The sequence below is a fragment of the Corythoichthys intestinalis genome, chromosome 5 (assembly GCF_030265065.1).
Source record: "Corythoichthys intestinalis isolate RoL2023-P3 chromosome 5, ASM3026506v1, whole genome shotgun sequence".
NCBI lineage: Eukaryota > Metazoa > Chordata > Actinopteri > Syngnathiformes > Syngnathidae > Corythoichthys > Corythoichthys intestinalis.
In genome coordinates, this window is record NC_080399.1 from 40,210,362 (window position 1) to 40,237,644 (window position 27,283).

At 38.0% G+C, this 27,283-nt stretch overlaps 1 protein-coding gene across 1 annotated transcript; it reads left to right on the forward strand.

Annotated features, from left to right (window-relative positions):
* The first annotated feature begins 8,568 nt into the window (after positions 1–8,568).
* On the forward strand, positions 8,569–25,577 carry slc23a4 (solute carrier family 23 member 4). The gene is made up of 12 exons (XM_057836738.1): positions 8,569–8,774; positions 9,605–9,745; positions 15,467–15,624; positions 20,608–20,767; positions 20,999–21,180; positions 21,544–21,664; positions 22,183–22,339; positions 22,425–22,678; positions 22,767–22,931; positions 23,217–23,325; positions 23,403–23,498; positions 23,638–25,577. Exons 1-12 carry the CDS (start codon positions 8,727–8,729, stop codon positions 23,907–23,909), a joined length of 1,863 nt encoding a protein of 620 aa, XP_057692721.1. The 5' UTR covers positions 8,569–8,726; the 3' UTR covers positions 23,910–25,577.
* Positions 25,578–27,283: the final 1,706 nt, after the last annotated feature.

A 27,283-nucleotide genomic window follows, 5' to 3' on the forward strand; every position in this document is an offset into this window, starting at 1 on the left:
GAAGAAAAAAATATAGAATTATTCCATTTTGAGTTGAAAATACTGACACACCCAGTCAATTTCTTTTCTTTAATTGGGCCCCTGCCTCAGATCAGATCTGCTCATTAGTCAGCAGTTAAAAACAGTGCAGTTATCACACCTTGGAGGGCTGCTGGACCAAGTGGATTCATAAGCATCATGGCTCCAACAAGAGAGATGTCTCTTGAGACCAAGGAGAGGATTATCAAACTTCTTGAAGAAGGTAACGGCACACGTATGGTTGCCAAAGATGTGGGCTGTTCACATTCAGCTGTATCAAAAATCTGGACCGTGTACAAACAGCATGGCAAGGTAGTTAAAGTTAAGCATAAACTGAGGAAGACATCCAAACGTCATGACAAACAACTTGAAAACAGAAGATGTACAACAGGACAAATGAAGAAGAAATGGGAGGAAGCTGGAGTCAAGGTATGAGACAGAACTGTGCAAAATCGCCAAAAGGAAGTGGGATTTTCATACAGGAAAGCTAAAAGGAAACCATCAATGACACTTAAACAGAAAAGAACAAGACTGCAAGGGGCTAAGGAGAGGCAATCATGGACTGTGAATGACTGGATGAAGGTTATTTTCAGTGATGAGTCAATAATCTGCATTGGACAAGGTGATGATGCTGGAACTTTTGTCTCGTGCCGTTCCAGTGAGGTTTACAAAGAAGACTGCCTGAAGAAAACATCAAAATTCCCTCAGTCCTTGATGATATAGGGGTGTATGTCAGGCAAAGGCACTGGGGAGATGGCTGTGGTTAAATCTTCAATAAATGCACACGTTTACATTGAAATTTTAGACATCTTTCTTATCGCTTAAATTGAAAATATGTTTGTCATTTTCCAAGATGACAATGCATCATGCCACAGAGCTAAAACTGCTAAAGTATTCCTTGGAGAAAGACTCATGCAGTCAATGTCATGACCTGCAAATAGCCCAGATCTCAACCTTATTGAAAACCTGTGGTGGAAATGGAAAAAAATGGTCCACAGCAAGGCTCCGACCTGCAAGGATGATCTGGCAACTGCAATCAAAGAGAGTTGGCACCAAATTGATGACGAATACTGTTTGTCACTCATCAAGTCCATGCCTCAGAGATCGCAAGCTGTCATAAAAGCCAGAGGTGGTGCAACTAATTATTACAGATATGTTTTGATTGTTATTTTTTTGTTTTTTTCTCATGATTCCATATATTTTTCCTCATAATGGAGTGATTCTATATTTATTTCGCTGCACTTGCTCTATAAAAGTAACATTTACTGACCACCACAATGTTTTTTATTAATTTCTTTTAGTGTTCCTGAATGCTAAAGAGTTACACTTTAGAACTAATTCATTATTTTTTCAAGCTTTTTATGCGAGTTTGTTCTACATAATAAAATGTCTGAGTGAGTGCTCGTCTGAGACTAGTGATTCCATACTTTTTGCTAGGGGTTGTAAAAGGGGGACCAGGCAGGGTTGCTGTCTTAGCCCCACAATATTTGCTCTGTATATTGAACCCTTGGCCCAAATGATAAGACAGGATACATCAGTAGAAGGGGTCTGCAATAATATCGTCTGTAAATCTATTTGCAGAAATTCTATTTGCAGACGATATTATGATTTATTTATAGAACCCAAATGATTCCGTTTTATACCTTACACAAATACTTGATACATTTGGTTTGCTTTCGGGTTTTAAAATAAACATACTCAAAACCCAATCCGTTATGTTCAATAGTTTACCATCTCAAGAATTAAGGAAATGGCAAATAAATTGGGATGCAACACGAATTAAGTACTTGGGCATAAAGATAACTAAAGATTTTCCAAAAATATCTGAAAGTAATTATCCACAAATAAATAAAACCATAAGAGAGAACATCTTTTAAAGATCTACCTACCCACAGGGACTAGGTGATAGGGTAAATGTGGTAAAGATGAATATCTTGCCACGTCTACTCTATCTATTTTTGTCCTTGCCTTTTAATATTCCAAAAAGACCAATTTCTTAAATGGGATAGGTGCATATCTCGTTGATGTAATAAGGGATACACGCAGGGGTGAAAGTGGGCGGGAACGGTCAGGAACGCAGTTCCGGTATAAGATTCAGGGCTGGAACGCAGTTCCGGTATAAGATTCAGGGCCGGAACGTTGTTCCGGTATACAGTGCTTTGATTCTGAAAATATGAAGGCAACTGTCCAATTGCTATGTAAAAAAAAAAAAAAAAAAAATACAAAGCTGCTACACATGCATTTCTCCAAGAAGAAAGCAATCTACAACAATCAGATTTACATACACAAGTATTAACAACAAGCATAATAAATTGCTTGTGTAGCGTAATCTGTTTCCACCGATATTTATTATTTATTTTATTCCACGGACGGCATTCATTCTGCATAATATAAGTCATTTGTACTTATTTTTCTGAATGTATGTTACTTATACCTTTATTATTAAAAAAAAAAAAAAGTAAGTAATAGTAAATGTTTACATCAACTAAAATTTTAATATACATCCGATGTTCTTAAGTAGTTAAAATTGAGATTTGGCATTTAGTATGTGAGGAAATGAGGGAAAATAAAAATTTGGAGATGGAGGTTGGGGTTATAGCTGTTTTTGTTGACTTTTATTTTGCAAATCATTGAAAAAATACAATTTTGAATGAAAATCAGTTTTTGTTTGTGTTACACAAATAACTGACCAAAAACAGTTTAATTTGCATTTCAGTAGTTTTGAAATGTATTGAATTGAAATGAATTGAATTTGAAAGTTCACAGAAGTACCCGGAACAATCACAAATTGGACAAATCCGAAACCTAAATCTAAAAAACGAGGATTGAGCTGGCAATGTGGTAGGGTCTTTTACATTAGACGTATGGTACTCTGTAGTGAAAGTTTTAAAGATCGATAAAGAAAGTGGTCTACTAAAATTTATACCTGGAAAATTGGATGATGGGTTCAAGACATGGATAGATAAAGGAATTACAGCTATAAGTAAAGTGGTTAAAAGGGGAGAAATAAAAAGTTTCCAAGAACTGAAAAATACACACAGTCTTTATAAACAAGACTTTTTTTTTTTAGATATCTGCAAATACATGATTTCTATAAAATAGGATGTTAAGATAGGTGGGGATGAAGTACACAGACCGCATTTTGAGAGACTCTGTAACTGAGTCACGGGGCCATTCCTGACCAATTTGTTACCCTAGGCAACATATTTGCTGCCCCCCTCCCCCGGCTTTTTTTCACCACAAATATTTAAACACTCACACTGAAAAAGCACATACTGTCTTTGTAATTTATTATATTAAAACAACAACAACATACAAGTGCAGTAATTAAAAGAAAAATGCCCAAGTAACTATTCAAAAACACCAATCAAAACACACATAAATAAAATAAATTACAATTATTATTACAATATTAATAACAACCACATGCACAAACCTATTTAAACACACACAGAACTCTTTAAAATGCAACTTTTTTTTCGCCTTGTATTCACTGATGCAAAAGCATATATTGCATATATGACAGCTCTTTTGGAAGGTGCACTTCTTTCTTCAGGGGCAGTTTGTGTGTGGGAAGGTACTGGACTTGGTGGGTTTGGACTTGGTGCTTATGTGGATAAGTTGGCTGTAAAAGATGGCCCGGGATGTACAGGTGGAAGGAAAATATTTCAGAAGAGCATCTACAAAGAAAAGAACGTGGAATGTTACATTATATTACTCAAAAAGCTGTTGATTGTGAAACAAGCATGACATACGGTAACCATAATAGTGCCTAAATTCTTGCTGCTTACTGTAACTGGGTCAATCAGTTGTTAGCACCCGGCCACTATCTTTGACAATGGAAGTTGAAAAATAAAATAAATTCATGAAGCACTGCAACTACACAGGACCATCCATAATAATGACTTAAATAATATATAATAACAAACAAAATAAATTGAATATTTTTTTTTATACGAACGGACGGAATTGCCATTTTAGACACATTTAATAACAAATGTTTGCATTTAAATCCATGGCACTTTTAGTCCCCCATTCCACAGAACTATGAAATTATTAATTGCAAATTTAATGGTAATTTATTTGATTAACCTTGGCACTTTTAGGCAAGGCACATATAGTAGCAAAATTTAATACAAGGTAAAAGTGCTTCACATCACATGAAAATCAGAAAGACACAATTTTTGTCCCCCATAAACTTTGTCCAACTTTCTCTAAAATAGAAGGGGGCGTAAATTTAACTGAAACAAATCCACAGCTGGTTGAATACTAAAAATAGTTCTAAAACAACAGACCTGGCTAATAGTAGTACAATTACAGTATACAGTATAATTTAGATTTAGCAGTATGTGAAACTGTATGTAAACCGCTAGCTTGCAATTGCGGTAAATATAAGTAATTATGCAGTTGAAAAAAGTTTTTTTCATCACAACAAACCTCTGTCTTTTTCACGTTTATGCTCCTATTCTTTCTTATTCTTTCTAAAATGTGACCTGGAGGGCTTTTGTCTTTTCATGACGTCATCACCATAATGTCGTTCAATTGCGGATGCTAAAAATGGCACCTTGGGTCCATCAGTACCCGCCCCCTTCTGGTAACGCCCCTGCCATACACATATATTTTGGGTATGCATTAATATTCAATCATTCTGGGAGAAGTTCACTCTGCTCTCTGTGATATGTTAGGAAACACGATTCCCAAATCCTTTCAGGTACTATATCTGGGACTTTTCAAGGATGTCATACATAAAGGGGATCAGTACATTGCGAAAATTCTCGTTGTGGCTGCGAAAAAGGCCATAACAAAGACCTGGTTAAGAACTGAATCTCCAACATACGTACAATGGCTGCTAATAGTGGATGAAATACTTGACATAGAACGGCTGATGTATAGACTAAAGATAAAAGAATATTTGTTTTGGAAAAACTGGGGGAAGTGGCTGACTTACAGGGAAAAAGGAGTATAATATGGAACTCTAACTCATCATGATAGAGGGGAACACAGGCTCGTTTCGTGCTCACTAGTTATATTTTTCCTTTATGTTTGGTGTTGGTGTTTGCTCACTTGTGCGGAGTGTCATGTCTGAGTTTTTGTGTGAAAATTAAAAATAAATAAATTAATTAATTAAAAAATATATTAAGAAGCTAATATTATCATCCAAAATGCAATCATACTCCAGTAGAATTTATCTTTTTTTCCTTTACATTGCACATTTTTTGGCTGGTGTGACTTATAGACTGAAAAACATGGTGGGATACTTTAGAAAATATTAATGGTCTGATCTTAAGTACTGCCTTTACCATGGTAGACCATGAGAACCTTCTGAACAACTTAAAATTCTTTGATTCTAAAATGGTTTTGACTCATATACATATCAACATTTATGGAGCAGGGAAGAAACAACAACAGGGTTTTTATTGTGGAGACACTGCATACTTTCTCTATGCTGAAATGAGTTTTCTCCATGAGTTACAGGACTTCCTCCCAAATACATGGTAAGCTACCATATTTCAAAACCAAATGGTTATGTTGACTCGCTGTGCTTTACCCTGATGGAACAAGTGGAAAGTAACAAAAATAACATTACACTGAATGCAATTGCAATAAGCACTAGTAGTAACAACAAGAAAAGTGGAACCTTGACTTCTGAGTATAGTGTGTTCCATAATTTAGTAACTCAACTTATCCAAATTGTGAGCGAGACACAAATGTGATGTGTGGATGTCGTGTCATTTTTTGTCTGTATTAACCCTTTAACACCAAAGCATATTTTGGCCGAATTTGCATGCCTTTGATGTTGCCTTTATATTTCAAAGAAAAAACTGTTCACAATGGCCAAGTTGGGTCCCTTTTTTCAGGATACCTTGAACTTCATGTCCAAACTGTTGTTTTCTTCACTGACCAACTTTAATCCACATTTGGGACCCAAAAAGACAAAAAAATTCCCAAAATCTTTTTTCAAAATTTGTAATGTTGAAGTCCCACAGACAACCAAACATGCTCAACCAACCGTTTTGAAGCTTGATAATATTTATTTAACTTGCTAGGATAAACATTCAATAGAAAAAAAATAAGATTGAATAGTTTTATGTTTGACAATTCAACACAAACAGCAGCTATGGTCATAGGCGTTTTTGGCCTTCACACATACTATGGTCAAAACATGTTATATACAGTGCAAAATAGTGAGAAAAAAAATTATATATATTATCCAACACAAAAAGGGTTTGGAGGATATCTCTTTGTGAAGTTAGGTATTGTACCATCACCTTATCAAAGGTATATATGTACATGCAATCAAGCTTCTCGAACACACATCTATATAAAAACTGAAAAGATTCATCGTGAAGAAAAAATAACAAACACTGAAAAAAAAGTATTTTCAAAAATATTGACAAGTAGTTCAGTTCAATTCAATTTTTTTAGACATGCGACCCAATAGTTTTTTTTTTTTTTGCGCACTCAATAAAGTTTGTTTTTGAACATGTCACTAAGCTGCGTCACATACAACGTCACACAGCCTACTCATCCGCCGTTTGCGCGCTGCTGTCACTTCTACTCGCCGAGACGCCGACTGATCTGAAGAAAACAATGACAAATACAGCTCATCCTATTCCTTGAGTTAATGAAATAATCATTCGCTTGTGCTAAATTTAGTTTTCAATTCATTCTGCACGTTTCAAAGTCGCTCGCTCAATCCAACCGGCCGTTGCTTGCTACGCGTGTCTCCTTTCCCTTAGTTGGCGCTTTGCTCGTCAATTTATTAAAAAATGTTCACATTAGGTTCGTCCTTCTTGACATCACAACTAGGCCTGTCGCGATAACACATTTCAGTGTGCGATAATTTATTTCATAAATTTTTGCGATTAGCGATATTTTTGCACCTCCCATTAAAAAAAAAAAAAATACAATAACACTGTGAGAATACAGTATATATTAATAGATCATGTACACCCATTTAAACGCAATAAATGTTTACTCTTAAATTAAAAAATACTTTTTAGGAAATCACAACTAAAAACAATAGACCATGCCTCTTTTAAGTAAAAGACAACAATATTAATACTGCACAGAAACACAGAAGAAATAAAATGTGTTTTTTAAGAAAAATAAAATTCCACTTAATAATTTAAGCATCTAGGCAAATGAAAACGTTTCCCCTCATGGCTTCTGCTATGGCGTTACATGTGTAATACAGTGTCGGGCAGGATTTTCCCATAAAAATACATTATAATTCCAATAATTCGTTCCACAGCCCAAAAACCCACACTACATCCTTAATAAATACTGCTGTTACTATTGCAAATAGCAATTACAAAGAGCAAAACAAATAAAATATGAATAAAAATCAGAATAACAATAATATAATAATAGCAATAATAACAATAATACAGTACAGTACCTGTAAAAATGTAACAAATCGGCTTCTAATGTGGGGGACTTTCTTTGCTGTACCTGAACGCACCGCGGGGCTGACGGTGAGCAGGAGAGCGCTATTTTACTTTCTGTTTCGATCCTGGCGTCAACAGCAGTGGACACTCGGCGAGTTGATGGAATAAATGATTTGAAACCTGACGAAGCTGGCGATTTCTTAGGCGATGTTACCACAATAAGAACTGTCACCTTAACTTATAAAGACTGGCGAACGGAGGGGGACCGCCGGCCGAGATCGGCATTCTACGACCCAGTTCATGGATGCACACACCATGCTTATATTTTGCTATCATTCACATCTTCATTTCAATGGTTAGCGTCACCTTTTCTTTTTTTTCTCCACCTGCACTAAACTTAAACTGCACTAAAGTAAAAACAGAACTAAAATGCATTTTGCGTAGTTGGTAACAAGGAAGCCGAACTTTTAACAGCACATCAGCAATCGCAGCGGAAAAATTATCGCCTTCATTTTTATGTACCGTGCGATAAATTGAATTATTGCATATTGCGACAGGCTTAATCACAACGGCTCTTGGGATATGTAGTCTTTTGTGCTGCTTTTAGTTTTGAAAAAAGGACAAGAAATGATGGAAATATGGAGATAGACACATGGTCCATGCAGCGTTTTAATGCATATTTATGAGTGCAATAAAACTATAAAACTCAAATGACATTATCTCCCGTTTTGCTTGGTCGATTGACTTCAAATAAAAACTGGTCTGGACATCAACTTCCGTACTTTCAAACGAGAGCAACCAGGGGCACGTGGGTGACGTAATTACAGCTTTACGAGGCTTCAAAGATGATATGCGTAAACGTGTCGCATCCACACGTTCGGTGTTAAAGGGTTAATATGTAGTAATATTCAATCAAGTAGATGTGCTACTAAGAGAAGCAATGATTTTTAAGATTTCACTTTCCCCTTCCTTTTTGAAATCACAATTCATCACAAATTCCCGCTTCGTAATGAAATAATACAAACAAACATATCCTCTCCGTGCGAGTGTCCTCGGTTCCAGTGACCACTAGTAAACGGTCAGCTGCTGTTACTCTTCTAATTGGCTTCACATGAGCAGCGGGTGCGATTCATTTCAATCCACAAGTCCCGTGTTTGGAAGTTGAAACCGCCTTCTTAGACTGCCCTCCTCCTTCTGCCACCTCCTCGCCAACCAGTCATTTCTTCGCTTCTACCCCGCTACACTACACTTCCTCCGTCTCATGGTTTCTCCATTTTTGTGGGGGTTCTTGTTTTGTGACAGCCACATGAAGTAAAGATGGCTCCAGAAAAGGAGAGCAATGGTCTGGACAACTATGCATTTGCAGTGAGTACAGCGTTTATTACCTCTTTTACAGGATTTTTTATGCATTTCAACTACAGATGAACATTTTTAGATAATACAACATTTACAATCTATTGCCCAAATATATTATGATGTGTTTCTCTGTCTAATTAACGTTAAATATTCAAAGATCAAGATGATGCTCAATTCAGGGATATTTGCGCAAATCTGAAAAACTGTTTTTAAAAGCTGAGCCTGAGCAAGTTTTTACGCCAAGTCAGTAAGAAAACTGATTTAGGAAATTCATTCATTTCTTAAAGGGCTTGTCCTCATTAGGGTCACTGTTGAGATGCCTATCCCAGCTGACTTCAGTTTTACCGTCGACTGGTCACATGGGATAAAAAAAACAACAAAGCAATCTTTTTTATTTTGTGATTGTTACAGTAAGTGAATGGAACGGTTTATTGGTACACAAAGACATTTGAGAGACTCACTTATGGTCTGTGATTATTTACGCTACCAAATGAAATAATTATGCTCTTTTGTTTTTCCAAGAAAGAATAAAAAAAGGTTTTATTACAGTAATGCATGACTTGTTTTGAACAAAAATTCTATCAATTTCTCCCAGATTTACCCAGCAGATTCACAAACCGGGCTGAACCCATATCTAAAACGGTGGATCAATGCCATCTACTGGCAGTTGTGTGCTAGTAAAATTGTTTCGAAGCCTTAAATTTACATGCTCTTCCCACCCCACGCATGGTGGTTAATAATTGAATTTAAAATAAAGATATCAATCATAGTGAATGTGATAAACAATACATATGAGTACAATATTTCAGAGGTTTATTATGCTTTTATTTTCATTCAAGCTTGAAGGCCGGTTCTGTGAACTGCATGAATCAAAACAAAGAGAAGATGTCGGTACTCCAATGGACGAACAGTGCAGCAAGTTGGCTTACTGCGTAACAGACGTACCACCTTGGTACTTATGTATTCTTCTTGGTATTCAGGTATGCCAACAATATAATCATTCATTTACCCACACTAAAGCTCTACATTGTGACATTAAGAAAACTTATCCTGTCCTATTATATCACATCATTTTATTCATTTTTATCTTTTAAAAATCATATCTTAAAGGAGCCATATGTAAGAAATACACTTCAATTATTCATTAAGTGGTCATAAAATTTCAATAGACATAAAAGAAACTTTTTAAAAAATACCTCTAACATGGTTCTCAGTAGTAAAGCCTAGCTTTTCCCAATTAAAAGTGAATTGTCAACAAAAAAAGTTGTTATTGTTTTGATTCTGTTTGCTGCAGATGTCCTACTCTACACCAATCAGCCAATCAATTCTGCAGTTGCATCCATATTGCCAGAGCTCATTAATACGTAGACTACTTAAAATAAAGGCTGGTACAACTTTACAGTCCTATTTAATGATGTCATCTCCCGCTAAAGCAAATAATAAGTAAAAAAAAATTGTGACGAATCTTAAATGAGTCATGACAAAATTTAAAAACAAGGATATGCATTGGAAATGCATTTGATCAATGAAGACTACAGAAAACAAACAAGCAATTATTGATAGATTCCAATGTTGCATGATTTCTCCTCAACAGGTTATGTATCGTACTTTTGAATTTTCCCATATTGCTTTCATTTATGGTTAACTGACATTTGGAATATGTATAAATGTTTGCCTGGCACGGCCAGACTGTTCTCCCTGTGTTTTTCCAAACACTGAGAGTATAGTCTGGGACCCAGCCCATTAACGGCCTCTCGAGCAAATACAAAATCAATCGACAAATCAGATTCGTTTATTTGCGTGACGTGTTCTTAACGAGCAACGTCACTCTTCCGCGTCCAAAGTCGTCTCCACAACAACATAGATGGCGAACAGGAGTATGTTCCAATCCACGGTAAAATCAGTTTTAAATGACCAAAAACACATCGACACAAGTCATTGACAACAGTCTGTCTCGCGCTAGCCATGTTGAATAAACTCCGCTCTTCTCGTATGTTTACTTCCGCGCGCAAGTCCCTCGTCCCGCCTGTCGCTGATTGGTCCATTCCGCTGTCCGTTTGCTTGCTCCGCCCTGGAAATTTTATCCGCTTAATGGTGGCCAGACTTAATAGCTGGAACAGCGGTGAGTGGAGTACCAGGCTATATAAATGTGGCATGCTTAGCATTGGGTCTATTGATGAAGGCAAAGCTAGTGTCTTTCCTTTGGTAGGTAATTCAAAGTAAAATGGATTCAGGAATAAAAACATATTTATGGATGCCGTCAATGCAGTACAAAATGAGATACAGTATTTCTTTGCCAGTGTGCATATATGTTGAAAAAAATCTAATTCCAAAAATCACCTTGCAAAAACTTAACCCCAGTGCAATTTGAAACCCTTAGATTTGAAGACGGTAGAGTATATAATATATATTATTTTATCTTTGGTACGTAATCAATGTAGGTTGTAGACTGCGCATGGTGTATTTTTATATGATCATTGCCAGTGTTGTCACAGATTAGATAGATACTGTACATAGATTTTATTAACAGACTCAACGTCCAAATCACAACACAAGCAACAGATTAAAAACAAAAATAATAAAAATGATAAAACAATAACAAGTGGACTTCGGTATACAACACTGGTTCTCCTAGCGACCCACTTATTAAAGGCACATATACCAGTGCTTCCAAAACCGTGACAAGTAGCATGTAAAACTGTACAAAATGTTAGTCAGGCCCAATACAATCACATTTTTTAACCATTCAGACAACTGATAAAATTAAACATGCGTACCCTTAAAACAGACTGGAGGGTATTCAACTGAGCTGCTACAAACATATCTGTAGCACTGGTCCATCTGGGCCTTTTCAACAAGATTCTGAGAGAGTCATTATATGCCATTTGTAGTCTCTGAAAACTTGCTTTGTTATAATTAGACCACAGATGTGCAGTTTAGAGGGGTGTACAGCAGGGCTTAAAAAGGGCCACCTTGACCTCATCAGAGCACTGACCAAATTTACGGCAAAGGATATTAGCTTGGACATATAGAGAACGACACTGACAAAATATGTCCTCATTGTCCGTCAGCTTGTCGGTGATTATATGACTGGGATATTTCACCTGACTGCAGGACTTTAACACTTGACCTGCCAACTTAAAGTCACGGAAGACTAACTGTTTGTCCTTATTTGATCTTACGATCATAACGACACTCTTAGCATCATTATATTTTATATCGTGTAGCTACCGTACCTGGCACACACAGTGAGCAGCTGCTGGAGACCAGCTGAACTCGGGCTAATAAGCGCACATACGGATAGTTGTCTGATTACTTGAAAAAGTAATTTAAAAAAAAAACAAAAACTAATCCAGTTACTTTACTGATTACTTTATTATCAAAGTAACTAAGTTACTTTCAAAGTAATTTATCATTTTACTTTTTACAAATTTTTCTCCTTTTGCCGCCTCAACTTAAGAATGACAACAGAAAAATGTCTATGTAATTGACTTTCCGATAATTGAATATAAAGGGGAAGATCAGAATTTTTCACATAAGGCTTGATCTTCGAGTTAGTGGAGGTTTAGTTAGTTAATGGAGTTGATTTCAACCACCATTGACTCACGCTACCTTAACCACTCCGGAGCCCTGAAAGTAAACAATAACTGGCAAACTGCATGGAATTTGTTGAAATCAACTAAACCGACTAATTAAATCCTGCAAATTCGAAAATTAAGCCTAATGTAAAAAATTCTGAATTTCGGGTTAGGGTTAACAGCATATCAGTGCAAATGTAAAACAATGCGAATTGACTGCACAATAATCAACGACACATAAATTAATCGCACAGTGCATTAAACACAAAGGTTGGGGGGGGCTGCGGATGTGCGCGCACAACCCATATGTATGCTGTACACACACACACGGTCAGTTTAGCCACAAAACATAGTGGCAAATAAGCACTTTACTCTCAATCGGACTTACAACACATCTCAAAGATGCTAAACGAACACTTCACCTCACAGCATGAATGTGCAACACGAATATTGATGTTAAAAAATGGTCGCCGACTTCACGAGGATGAGCGGGAGCGACAACGGCCTGCTGTTGCAATTGCAAAGCTGCGCAACGGCCGTGCATGTACCGGCTCTAAACTGTCGCTGGAACCATCCAGAATGAAGGAAAAATACTCACGTTCATTCATGGAAGCACAAAAATGAACATTCCCTCACACATCTCAACAAGTGGCTTTACTCGGCTTGAATGTGCACCTGCACTGGCACACGTCATTCCCAAAACTCTTAGCACGTGTGACTCGAGACCAAAACAGAAAGACCTATGAGCGGTTACCATGGAAACGAACACGTATCGAGAATCTTTTGAACATTTTCTATTCAAAATTCTCTCTACAATCTTCCCCATTGTACATTTATTACGAGGTAATAACAAAATAGTAACGCACAGACACTAAGGAAACTAACTTTAATCAGATTACTGGTTTGTAAAAATGAATGCGTAACATTACTTGTTACTAAGGAAAGTAATCAGATTACAGTAGTGACAACACTCATCATTGGTAACGTTAGTGTGTGGTTTGTTAGCCTCTGTCTTATATGATTGAAATGCAACAAATGACTCGTTTCCTGCCACTGGATGCTCTTTCATCGCAGCTTGATTCTCCATTGTGAAGCGCTTACCTGGCAATCCAAATGGGAAAGGGATGTTATGCTCATCAATATTTTGATTCTGGTTGCCACCAGTCTTATATATGGCTCCTTTAAAGGCAAGACAATGAAAACATTTTGTCACATGAGATGTCATGTCACTTGATGTCCTCTTTCTGGTTTGTTTGACTTGCTTGGTTTTACATATGTGGACCAAATGGTGGAATTAGCTCCAGTCACAGTTGTGATGTCACAGTCAAGACATGCTTGTGCTGTGTGTTCCCATGGGGAAATATGTGGAACAATATGAAAATGTTTTATTTTATTTCTAACACTGCCAAAAGATAAATAATGTGCTTTTAGATCATCTCATATATGAAGTCTCCATCCAAGGGTGTAACTTTGAGTCAAAAATGGGGGGGGGGGGGGGGGGGTGTTGAGATTTCCACCTTAAGCAGGTCCGATGACATGCCCTGTATGCAAAAATCTTTAAATGCCTCAAATATATGTATACAACCCCTAGCAAAAAATATGGAATCACAGGTCTCGGACGAGCTCTTCACGCAGACATTTTATCATGTAGAACAAACTCAGATAAAAAGCTTGAAAAAGTAATGAATTACTTCAAAAGTGCAACTCTTGAGCATTCAGAAGCACTAAATGAAATGATAAAAAACATTGTTGTCGTCAGTAAATGTTAATTCTATAGAGCAAGTGCAGGGAAATATGTATGGAATAACTCCATTCTGAGGTATAAAATATGGAATCATGAGAAACAAACAAAGAAATAACAATCAAAACACATCTCTAGTATTTAGTAGCACCACCTCTGGCTTTTATGACAGCTTGCAGTCTCTGAAGCATGGACCTGATGAATCTTCTTCATCAATTTGGTGCCAACTTTCTTTGATTGCAGTTGCCAGATCATCCTTGCAGGTCGGAGCCTTGCTGTGGACCATTTTTTTCAATTTCCACCACAGGTTTTCAACAGGGTTGAGAGCTGGGCTATTTGCAGGCCTTGACATTGACTGGATGAGTCTTTCCCCAAGGAATGCTTTAACAGTTTTAGCTCTGTGGCATGATGCATTGTCATCTTGGAAAATGTCAAACATATTTTCAATATAAGCGATAAGAAAGATGTCTAAAATTTCAATGTAAACGTGTGCCTTTATTGAAGATTTAGCCACAGCCATCTCCCCAGTGCCTTTGCCTGACATGCACCCCCATATCATCAAGGACTGAGGGAGTTTTTATGTCTTCTTCAGGCAGTCTTCTTTGTAAATCTCACTGGAACAGCACCAAACAAAAGTTCCAGCATCATCACCTTGTCCAATGCAGATTCTTGACTCTTGACACCTTGTCTAATGCAGATTCTTGACTCTTGACAAGGTGATGATGCTAATTTCTTTTAGTGTTTCTGAATGCTAAAGGGTTGCACTTTTGAACTAATTCATTATTTTTTCAAGCTTTTTATCTGAGTTTTTTCTACATAATAAAATGTCTGAGTGAGTGCTTGTCTGAGACTGGTGATTCCATACTTTTTGCTAGGGGTTGTATATTGCCTCAAATTATGCTGAGATGGACAGAGTACTCCACCCCAGTACTGAAGTAAGAGTACAAATACTACTAGTCAAAATTACGTTGTTACCTGTTTGGATAATCGTTATAGCTAAGAGACAGAAAAGCATAGCAGAAATTTGTCATTCATTCAACATTTGACTTGTGAGTGGTGGGACTGGAGCCTTAACAGAATCCTACGTCCTGTTGGGGAGGCATTTTCATTCTTTTCCCAAACCAACAATTTGTTTCTTCATTACACCACTCAACCATTGTGAATGCGTAGCACACGGGTCCATGATGAGCAAAAACAAATATCAGCACGGGACTGCTATATCAAATATCTGCCACATTGTCGTGTTTATAATACCTAATAGTCATTTTAAACAGTTAGGATATGATATTAGGGGGTCGTGGTGGCTGGTTTGAGTGTTGAGTTCCCTCCCCCCAATAAATTACGCCTATGTCTTCAACCAAGTCTATGTCTCGTTTGTTCAGCACTGCTTGACAGCCTTTGGAGGTATAATTGCGATCCCATTGATCCTCTCACAAGGCTTGTGCCTCCAACATGACGGCCTTACACAGAGTCAACTCATCAGCACAATCTTTTTCGTGTCTGGCATCTGTACTCTGCTGCAAGTCACCTTTGGCATCAGGTAAGTAGGATTAAAAATACTAATAGTAATCATTTTTAAAAACTCAATTCATACAAGGTCTGACATGTTATTGTTATGTATAAACTTCGAAGAACTTTGGTGTAGCTGAAGTGAACCGGTTCCTCCTTTGGGGTTTATTGGCTTAATGTCAAGGAATTACTTCTCAGATGTTGATATACTGTATCGCTTCAGCTTTGTTATTGTGCAAGTGTTATCTAAAATTCATAATTCAGAGCACAGCTGTCTACATCCTGAGGCGAGGAAGGGCAGGCAGGCGCTCTAAAGCTCTAAAGCTCTAAAGCTGTTCTTCAAAAGGTACAATGTATCATTTAATTGGTAAAAGCGCGCCCTGGCCACCCACGCTTCATGATATGATGTATTTTGTCTTATCATTGAACCATTGTTTTACCAGTTAACCCCGCCTTCCAGTATTATAACAGAATCGTTGTACTCCATGTGTGATCGATGTTCTCTTTATGATCATAAGAACATTTTTAAACAACTTCTGGAGTGAGAGCCTTTTTCTTCTAAAAATAAAAGGAGCACTGATTTCTCCCCGGACACTTAACCTAGTATATATTATTGCAGCATAAATACACAATATAACAATAATAATAACAATAATATTACTTTTTTTTTGAAGGTGTCTTTCTGGCACTCAAGGCCAATCATATTAAAAACATTAAGGCAGATTTAAGGTAAAAAAAAAAACTATAAAAATGAATTTGGGAAAAATAAAAGTATAGAACATTTAAGACAAAAGTTAAAATATTAAACAGATGTAAAAACATGAACAATCCAAATAATATTGGATAAATATAAGTAGACATAAGCAACTTATCATTCAAGGGAACCTAAATTATCTTGACCCAACAAATGTGTTCTGTTTGGCTCAGAGGAAAACGGTAGCAAATCAGAATATACTGTATATACAGTATATTATACGGGCAAGTTTCCTCAGCGAAATATGGGCGGCGCCATCATGGAAAATGTCTGCTCCGAACTTCCGGTTTAGAAAGAACAACATGAATTGTGGTTGAAGTAAGCAGTGTGTTGACAAAGTTAAAACTGTGAAATCAAACCAGAGGAACCCACGGAATCTCCAAAATGGATTCAGCGCGACGTAGATGAGGCTCCGAGACATTCTGTGCTGTGCGTGAACCCTTATCTCTTCGTTGATCATTCGTGGACCAAATTATAAGAACCTGTCCGCCTGTGTAGACGTGACGTGTTGATTTATACGCCGGCCACTTGAGTGACCAAAATGAGGTGACATTACAAATGATATTACATTTGAGAATGTCGAAGGGCTGACAAGGATTTTGTTGTTAGAAGGAAATACTACAAGGTATGTACATATAAACAAAAATAGTATGTCATTATTTTTCATTGCAGATATTCATCGAAATAAAACATTCGGGCATGATTCCATTTCGTTTTATTTTTGTAAAATTTATTATTTTTTTTAAACCTGTCTGGTTCAACTGTTTGTCAAGGAGAATGGAAGTCTGAGTGTCCGGTTGGTCTGAACAGTTTTAATGTTTCACATTGAAGTATGACATACTCCCATTGTGATCATTCAAAATACCTCGTTTATTAAGACAAAGCAGCGAACAGGAAGAGGATATGGGGGAACAGGAGAAAGGAAGGAGAGAGACAATAGAAATACAAACAACAGCAAGAAATACATTTAACGCCTACACTAACTATGAATATGTTGGTGTTATCGTCATCGAGATGTATTTCTGGTTGACACCATGTGGGGGGCCTGTTAACCAGGGAAAGAGAGGGAGGGGGTCCAGAAGATAAGTGATTGGGAGGGGTGGAGTTTACACAACCCAGCCCTGTGATCTACAACCCTGTAATCATGTGAATCCCTTGTGAGTGTGAACCTGTTGGCAACCAACTCCATGCTTCCCCATTGCTAATCCCGTCATCCAGCCATGCGTGAATCTCATCAAACATGCAATAGCCACATAGACGAGCGGAGACACCACACAGGCGCCACCCCAGGGCCACGGCCCCCACCCAGCCAACCTGGGGGGGGGGGGGGGGGGTGAGTCAGCACAGCCCATCCCTCCTCCCGCGGGCCAGCAAAGGATTCCATTTCTTGTTTTATTTAAAACGATTGGTGCATGTGCAAAACAGGTCAGTCGATCACAATTTTTAAAATTATTAGAAAAATAGCATACGAGAATGTGATATCAGATAGCAGAGCTCTGGAGACTTGCCAAATTTTCACCCGACATTACCACCTCCAGACAGACTTTCTTCCGCTGTCCTCAGTAATTCCAGCTCCAATAGCGTATCTTAAAGTTAATGCTGTTAAAAATCTCACAGTTGGATCTCGGGATTGAGCTGACGTCCGCCGCGAGGTGAGCCACCGTCTCCCAGCTGCCCCCTGGTAGAACGCACGTAGTCTCGATATATGTCCATCCACGTACAGTAAGTGTTGTGAACTTGTGTTGTGTTGAACTTGCATTTATGCGTTGACATAATTGTGGCATCCAACACGTAATGATTAGCAACAGGCTAGCAGCAGATACAGTAGTGTTAATAAAAATATTAAAGATCATCATAGTTACAATCATCATTGTAATAACAATATCAAACGCAACAAGTCGTTTTATGCCCAAGATTTTAGCTTTAGTATTTTTGGAGCACCGGACACATGAAAATGCAGGGATTGGAAGAACATACCTTCCATAACACAGTGGCAACATGGCTGCTAAAACACCTGGTCTATGTGGTGGGACGAACTTGGTTCCACATCTACCTTCAAGAACATGTTGTCCTCCCCTGTTGTGATGATGGCAGATGGATGCGGTATTTCCAAATTGTCTTTTTTTAAGGGATTTTGATGAGTAATGTTATTTCAGCTCCACTGTTGTTTTGGATGGAGAAATTCTAAAACGAAAGTTTAGAGCAGACATGCAGAAGTAAAGCGGAAGTACCTCAGAAACATGTCTATATTGGCTATAGACGTCTACTAGTTATACTGTAAACTAATTTTTAAAATTCATAGCAGAATGATGAAAACAGCCACATGATTACATGTTTTTGCCCATCGTAATGCAATTTATTTTTTAAATTGATTTTTGTGTTGTACAGGTTGATAAATTTAATTTGTAAGTGTAATTTCTTTCTTGGAGAGCCATAAACGCAAAGCATGTTTTGTAATGGTAAATTAATACATGCCCTGTCCTGGTGTTGAATAATGGTGTCAGAGCAGGATTAGGGAAAGAATTTGCAACTTTGTATCAATGGAATCTTGTTCTTGCTAAATCCACATTCCACCAGCTCATGGTGACAGATGCTTTTTTGTCCTTTCCCAAATTTGTGGGTGCAGATTGCCTTTCTGGTCTTTCAGATTACTCCAATACTTTAAATGTACAGTGGGGCAAATAAGTATTTAGTCAACTAATGATTGTGCAAGTTCTCTCACTTGAAAATATTAGAGAGGCCTGTAATTGTCAACATGGGTAAACCTCAACCATGAGAGACAGAATGCGGAAAAAAAACAGAAAATCACATTGTTTGTTTTTTAAAGAATTTATTTGCAAATCATGGTGGAAAATAAGTATTTGGTCAATAACAAAAGTTCATCTCAATACTTTGTTATTTATCCTATGTTGGCAATAACGAAGGCCAAACGTTTTCTGTATCTCTTCACAAGCTTTTCACACACTGTTGCTGGTATTTTGGCCCATTCCTCCATGCAGATCTCCTCTAGAGCAGTGATGTTTTGGGGCTGTCGTTGGGCAACACGGACTTTCAACTCCCTCCACATATTTTCTATGGGGTTGAGATTTGGAGACTGGCTAGGCCACTCCAGGACCTTGAATTGCTTCTTACGAAGCCACTCCTTTGTTGCCCCGGCTGTGTTTTTGGGATCATTGTCATGCTGAAAGACCCAGCCATGTCTCATCTTCAATGCCCTTGCTGACGGAAGGAGATTTTCACTCAAAATCTCTCGATACATGGCCCCATTCATTCTTTCCTTTACACAGATCAGTCGTCCTGGTCCCTTTGCAGAAAAACAGCCCAAAGCATGATGTTTCCACCCTCATGCTTCACAGTGGGTATGGTGTAATTGAGTATTCTTTTTCCTCCAAACACGAGAACCTGTGTTTCTACCAAAAAGTTCTATTTTGGTTTCATCTGACCATAGCACATCCCAGTCCTCTTCTGGATCATCCAAATGGTCTCTAGCGAACCGCAGACGGGCCTGAACGTGTACTTTCTTCAGCAGGGGGACACGTCTGGCAGTGCAGGATTTGAGTCCCTGGCGGCGCATTGTGTTACTGATAGTAGCCTTTGTCACTGTGGTCCAAGCTCTCTGTAGGTCATTCACTAGGTCCCACCCTGTGGTTCTGGGATTCCGTTCTTGTTATCATTTTGACGCCACGGGGTGAGGAGGGAGTTGAAAGTCCGTGTTGCCCAACGACAGCCCCAAAACATCACTGCTCTGGAGGAGATCTGCATGGAGGAATGGGCCAAAATACCAGCAACAGTGTGTGAAAAGCTTGTGAAGAGTTACAGAAAACATTTGGCCTCCGTTATTGCTGACAAAGGGTACATAACAAAGTATTGAGATGAGCTTTTGTTATTGACCAAATACTTATTTTCCACCATGATTTGCAAATAAATTCTTTAAAAATCAAACAATATGATTTTCAATTTTTTTCCCCCACATTCTGTCTCTCATGGTTGAGGTTTACCCATGTTGACAATTACAGGCCTCTCTAATATTTTCAAGTGGGAGAACTTGCACAATTAGTAGTTGACTAAATACTTGAAAATATTTGCCCCACTGTAGTTCATCCCAAGAATTGACGTGGATAAATGTGGTTTTCGTAAAAGGATTATATAATCGTAGCATAATTCAACTCCCTTTGTGTCGCATTAAGTAGAAAATTGTTTTAAAAATCACGTTGCTTCCAAATTGGTTTATTGTGATCTATTTTCTTTTCTGGCTTGCAGACTTCCAATTCTCCAAGGTGGGACGTTCACATTGCTAGCACCTTCCATGGCGATGCTGTCCATGCCAGAGTGGACTTGTCCTGCATGGACACAGAACGCCAGCCTGGTCAACACGTCTTCTAGTGAATTCATAGAAGTGTGGCAGACTCGAATGAGAGCAGTAAGTCAACTAAAGCACATGACAGTGCTTAAATCAAATGATCACGATGTACTGTTAATTCTGTTCAAATTACGATTATACTTTCACTGTAAAAAAAATAAAAAATAAAAAAAAGTTCTGAAAGTCACATTGCTCATTTAGCCTCAATGTTGGAAATGAACAAAAAGCACAAACACTGTCTCTGTGAGATTCCTGATTTGATGATAACTCATATTCCATATTTGTCTTCAGGTCCAGGGGTCCATAATGGTGGGCTCACTTTTACAGATGTTTATTGGTTTCTCTGGTCTCATTGGCATCTTCATGCGTTTCATTGGACCGCTAACAATTGCCCCCACCATCTCTCTCATTGGACTTTCTCTTTTTGACTCCGCTGGCGTCAGTGCAGGGAACCACTGGGGAATTTCAACCTTGTAAGTGGTTTTCATGGTCACTTTTGGACTTCAGATAATCTTGGTCTTTTAGTTCTATTTCATTCAATTTCAGTATTTCAATGAAAAAGTACAACTAGGGTTATTATTGAAATGGGTTTCCACTTTAATGCATTTGAGTCAAAACACGTTGCTTATACAGTACAATTGGCTAAATCTGCTACACGTTTCAGTCGTCACTGAAATGAGTTGTAAACCCTTAATCGCTCCAGAAGCATGACAGAAAATCCTATTAAAGGTCCAAGGATTCAAAACCTGCTTGGGTAGCAGTATTTACATTATATATTGCAAACTGCTGATCAACCATGTACATTAATGTCATGAATTGTTTCTTTTCTCATGCAGAACCACTGTTCTCATCATCATTTTCTCCCAGTACCTTCGTCACATTCCTGTGTCATTCCCGACGTACAGCAAGGATAAAAAACTCAACTTCAGTCGTGTGTACATCTTCCAGATTCTCCCTGTATGTATTTTGTGCTATATTTGGGGATCATAATTTTTTGTTCAACAAGCTGTCACTGAACTATGAATTTGAAAATAGTGCAATGACATATACCTAGCGATGGAATAACACTTCATTCTGTTGGTTGTTGTTCAACCATTGACTGCCACTGACTGGATGTCTAATCCATTTGAATTGGAGGAGTGGCAGAAAACAAGAATGGAAAGTAGAAGTTTAAATTTAGAAAGATAATTTCATCCCAAAAGTAACATTTAAGACTTTTTCGTTTTCATTTTTCATTCATGCCATTGACAGCAATAGACATTCAGTCCATTTTCTTCTGGAAGGGTTGACAGTGATCATTCGAAGCTGAATTTAAACTTTTCTTGAATTTTCCTGTTGGCCACCAAAAACTAGGCAGTGGCTGCAGTTGGCCTGCCATAAACGATCCATAGTCACTCACAGAAATTAGTAAACCGCATATTATTACACTTGTTTGAAGCTCTTCTGAGTTGAAGTTTTTTTGTTTGTTCCTTCAGGTTCTGCTCGGAATTTCCTTGTCATGGTTCCTTTGTTATCTTTTAACAACCTTCAATGTTCTTCCCTCCGATCCAGTCCAGTACGGCTATTTGGCTCGTACGGATCTAAAAGGAGATGTCGTGAGTAAAGCTCCTTGGGTCACATTCCCATATCCTGGTAAGAAGTTGTGCTGCTCGACACATTAAAAACAAGATTAAACTTGCAGGTTGTGAACCCTGCGGCCTCCCCTCTTTTCACATAGGTCAATGGGGGATGCCCACCGTTAGCGTAGCAGGGGTGCTTGGCATTTTTGCCGGAGTGATTTCATCCATGATTGAATCTGTTGGGGATTACCATGCGTGTGCAAGGCTGTCAGGCGCTCCGCCTCCACCTAAACATGCGATCAACCGGGGGATTGGTATTGAGGGGTTGGGCTGTCTGCTGGCAGGAGCCTGGGGGACAGGAAATGGTACCACCTCATACAGCGAGAATGTGGGGGCCCTCGGGATCACAAAGGTGGGACTTCGAAGATGGCTTAAGTACTTGATTGGAAGAAAAACTAAATAAGACAATTGCATGACTTTCTCATCTTCATACTGCACAGGTTGGCAGTCGTATGGTGATCGTGGCAGGTGGGGTCTTCATGATCATTATGGGTGTATTTGGCAAAGTAGGAGCCATCTTTGCTACCATTCCATCTCCGGTCATAGGGGGGATGTTCATGGTTATGTTTGGGGTCATATCTGCAGCAGGAATTTCGAATCTCCAGGTAATACTGTAGGTCTGAATGAGTTTATTATCTTGCAAAAAAAAAAAAAAAATTCTAAATAACTATTATAGCTTTGTTATTTGACGATCTTAAAAACAAACAAGGTAAATAGTCATTACGTTGCTGATACTTTGACTTTCCAGAACAGTAGTTCCCAATGTGTGGTGCAAGTGCCACCAGTGGTGTGCAGCAGCTCACCAAAGGCCCAATGGAAAATTGAAATGGATTCATTTTATGGAAACATTTTGAATGACTGTGTTTTTTGTTCTTTTGTATTTTTTTTAGTATTCTGATTTGAACTCATCTCGCAACATCTTCGTTTTTGGTTTTGCCATGTTCTCGGGTCTGGTCATACCTAACTGGATAGTGAAGAATCCTACTGCTATTTCTACAGGTAGAAGACTCATTTCACGTTTATTCAAGTGTACATGGCCACACGTAGTGCGTGTTGTGTCACTGTGTTTTACACAGGTGTGGATGCGGTTGACCAGGTGCTGCAGGTTCTTCTCACAACGAGTATGTTTGTGGGAGGATTCTTTGGTTTCTTGCTAGACAACACAATTCCAGGTAATGTTCAACTCATTTCTCTGATTTCTAGGTATGATCTTAGATTGACATTGGATTGAATCAAATAATTTAGGAACAGGTTATACAGTATATGTTATTCCATGCACAATTCATCACTGAAGTCATGCATGTATAACAGGCACAAAGCAGGAACGAGGCATCCTGGCCTGGAACAAAGCTCATGAGGGCAATGCCGCAAACAACATTTTGGGGAGTGCAGAAGTCTACGATCTGCCCTTCGGCCTCAGCTCTTACTGTGCTTCTTTGCCGTGGAGCCGTTACCTCCCATTCTGCCCAACTGGTGTGTCAAAAAACCTCAATGGACGTGGCGAAGACAATGTCACACAGGAACCAATGAAGGTGCCCGGACATCCAGAGCCTTCACAGATTATAGTTGGAGTTGCACTTTAAATTGTGAACTCAGGTCAAGTCCCATTTTGGGGATATATATATATTTTTTACACATGGAGTGTAATGAGAAACACCTAAATTTGAACTGTGAAATATGCTGTTTCGCTTCACTGGATTCCTAGATTGAACTGACCTTCAATCACTTAAAATATAGAAGTATCATATATATATTTAATGTTGCCCACACAATTATCACATTACATTATTAGTATTGACAAAAATGTTGGTATTTTATGATTTATTTGCTCTAACATAAGAGCAGTGGCTAATGTACAATATTAGAGGGATATAAACAAGGGCGTAGGTTTGCATCAGGACTGTAGGAACATAACACTATCAACTTTTCAGGATGCTCAAATTGTCCCCACCAACTTTTAAGCAATTTGCAATGCATAATGAGTTCAATTATATTGGTAATTTCGATCGTCTTCCCATATGTTGTAAGGATAGAATTGTCCTTACCATAATTAAGTGAATTATTTTCATTATATTCAGACTTACATTTACCCCCTTTTCACTAGCTGAATGTGCCGGTCCATTTTTCCCGCACGTCTGATTGGCTAATGACTTGCATTTATTTATAATGTATTAATTTATTTTCTACATTATTTATTTAAATATGTTATTGGCAGCATATGCAGAATTTTTGTCAGATAATCACACATTAATCATAATCGATGTAAAAAGTTTCATTTTTTTGTTGAGTTTGGTTGTGCTTGTGGACAAAAGCAGTAGTGTTTTACCCGAAGGAAGGCTCCATTTTTATTTATTGTAATTATACTCTGACTAAAAAGTTTTTTTCAGTCATATTTAACTTATTTATTTAAAGAGACAATGTTGAGTGGTCTTAAGACAAATGTATATTTTTTTCCCATTCCTTGTTAGAGATTATTAACAAGATTGTATTTATTGTGTGTGTGTGTGTGTTAATATAATTTAAGTTAAGTTCAAATATTGCAATTTCAATTAGCGAATAATTATTTATTCTGGAAGTTTTCGAAATGTATCTTTAGTAGTTTTTGAAAACAAACGTTGTATGACCAGAACCAATAACGTGAAAGTTAGTTTAAGTCAATACAGATTTATTTTGCATTGATCATTTAGCCTATCAATTAATTAGGTTCATATTCGTGAAAAATGTAGCTCACACCCCCGTTGACCCAATCTATTTGGTCTTATTAATGTCCCGTCCCCAGCAAAAAGTGCATGCAGGTTATGCTGTTTTATAGTCCCTACCAATATATTGACCAAACCTACGCCCTTGGATGTAAATATGAATAAAAAGAAGGTGTCTACAAAATTTTATTTAACATACTTTCGAAATAAAGTTTCGCTTGACCCGTTGATCTTTTGTTGTATTTCGGTATCTGACCGCCAGAGAGCGCTACTTGACTACACTATGTTGACAAAAATAATGGGGAACTAGGAATCATTTTTAATTCATTGATGACGGCCTGGCACATTATGTCTTTCGTACAGGAAGTTGATCTCAAAAGAAGTTTGATGGGGTCGAGGTTAGGGCTCCATTAAAAAGAAAAAAAAAAAAAAAAAAATCATAGTACTTACTCCCTGAAATAAACCGTTACAAGAACGCATATCTAAATTGGCTAGTGTGCTGTCTGTTATTGACTTGTGGCACTGTAATTAGCTGCACCAAGAAGAGGTTACAAAAATGTCAAATGTGACTGTGTCCATAAGAAAATCCAATTTGTGAGTAAAAAGAATACAGTGTGAACAGCGCGGACCTACAAGTGTACAAAAAGAAAGTCAAATGACATGTTTTTTGAGTGTTCATTACTTGGAAAGTAATTGTCACCACTAAATTAGACACTTGTGTTTCTGTGCAGATGTCTTTACACATTGTGAACAAGATAACGGTCCAAATCAAGATATTTGTCGCACCACTTTTTGTTCTTAAATGAAAAAAAGAACGGCAAGTTCAAAAGAAGGAACATGTTCCGATGTGACCTTTGATCTCTGCCCTTCTTACAATTAGGGTCCAATGTCCTTTCAAAACATCTGGGAAATAAAAATGAATTGATAATTTTCACAGATGTGGAATTGGCACTGGCACTTGAGCTAAAATGGCGTGCACTGAATATGTCATGTAACGTGATTCCCAACTAAAGAAAAAAGGGACCGATATATTCCACTGACGCGCACTGAATGAGCTGCTTTAACACTGTGTAATGCACTGATAAATAATGACAATGCCGTATAATTAGACAACTTTAAAACTGTGGGACTCCAATAACAACAAACACGGAAAGAGGCAAGAGTCATGTGGTTATATTTCAGGTCCCTTTGTTTTGACATCAATGTGAAACAAGCTCTGGACTGGTTGCCACTTGACCACAGGGCACAGAAACATAAACAAACAATCATACTTATTTATGCAGGAAGCACAGGAAGAATCTTTAATATATTGAAGGCCTGAGCTGAGATGGGGACCCCAAACCTCAAAACTGTGGGGCAGAGTAACCACGTTTTTTTTTACCTTGCTGCCAGGCAAGGATGGACCATCCTCCAAATACTTTAAGAGCCCTAACACTTGCCCAGAGGAGGCAGCACTGAAGTCGCAGTGGTTTCGGGAGAAAAAAAATCCCAAAAGGAAGCAACCTCAGACCGGACCAAAAAACAGACTAAAACAGTTTAGAATACATTTTCAAAACTGTCCTATGCAAGCAAACAGGTTCTTTACAAAATAAAAATACATTGGTACCTCTACTTGATAAAATAATTGGTTCTGGAAGTAGTTTCGTAACTTGAAAATTCCGTAAGTAGAGACGTGTAAAATGTGAGTGGTGCATAATGTAAAAAACCAAGAATAGAGAATGAAAGTTAATACACCCATGTAAAGCTGTCGGAACAAAAGGGGCTAATGAAGAGGACGCTGGGATACACACATATCAAGGGCGTAAGTTTGCATAGGGACATGACACTACCAACTTTTAAGGATGCTGAAATTGTCTCCATCAACTTTTAAGCAACCTTATTTGCATTATATAATGACTTCAGTTATATAGGTCATTTAGCTTGTCTTCCCATATGTTGTAAGGATCGAACTCACCATACCATTATTAAGTACTATTTTCAATATGTTCAGACTTATATTGATCACTTTTCACTTGTTGAATGTGTCAGGCCATGTTTCCCCATCAAACACGTTTGATTGGATGATGACTTGAGCCCCCCACCCCCTCCCACCACACAAACACACTCATACAGCTCTGACAGATTCATGTCGTCAACATGCCGCCTCCTCCGCCCCCTTCGAAGAAGATGGATATTAGTTTTTTTTTCGGCCAGCAGCAGCAGCCACTGTAAGTAATGTAAAAAGAAGTCAATGTCAGGCATGAAAATCTCTCACCTTT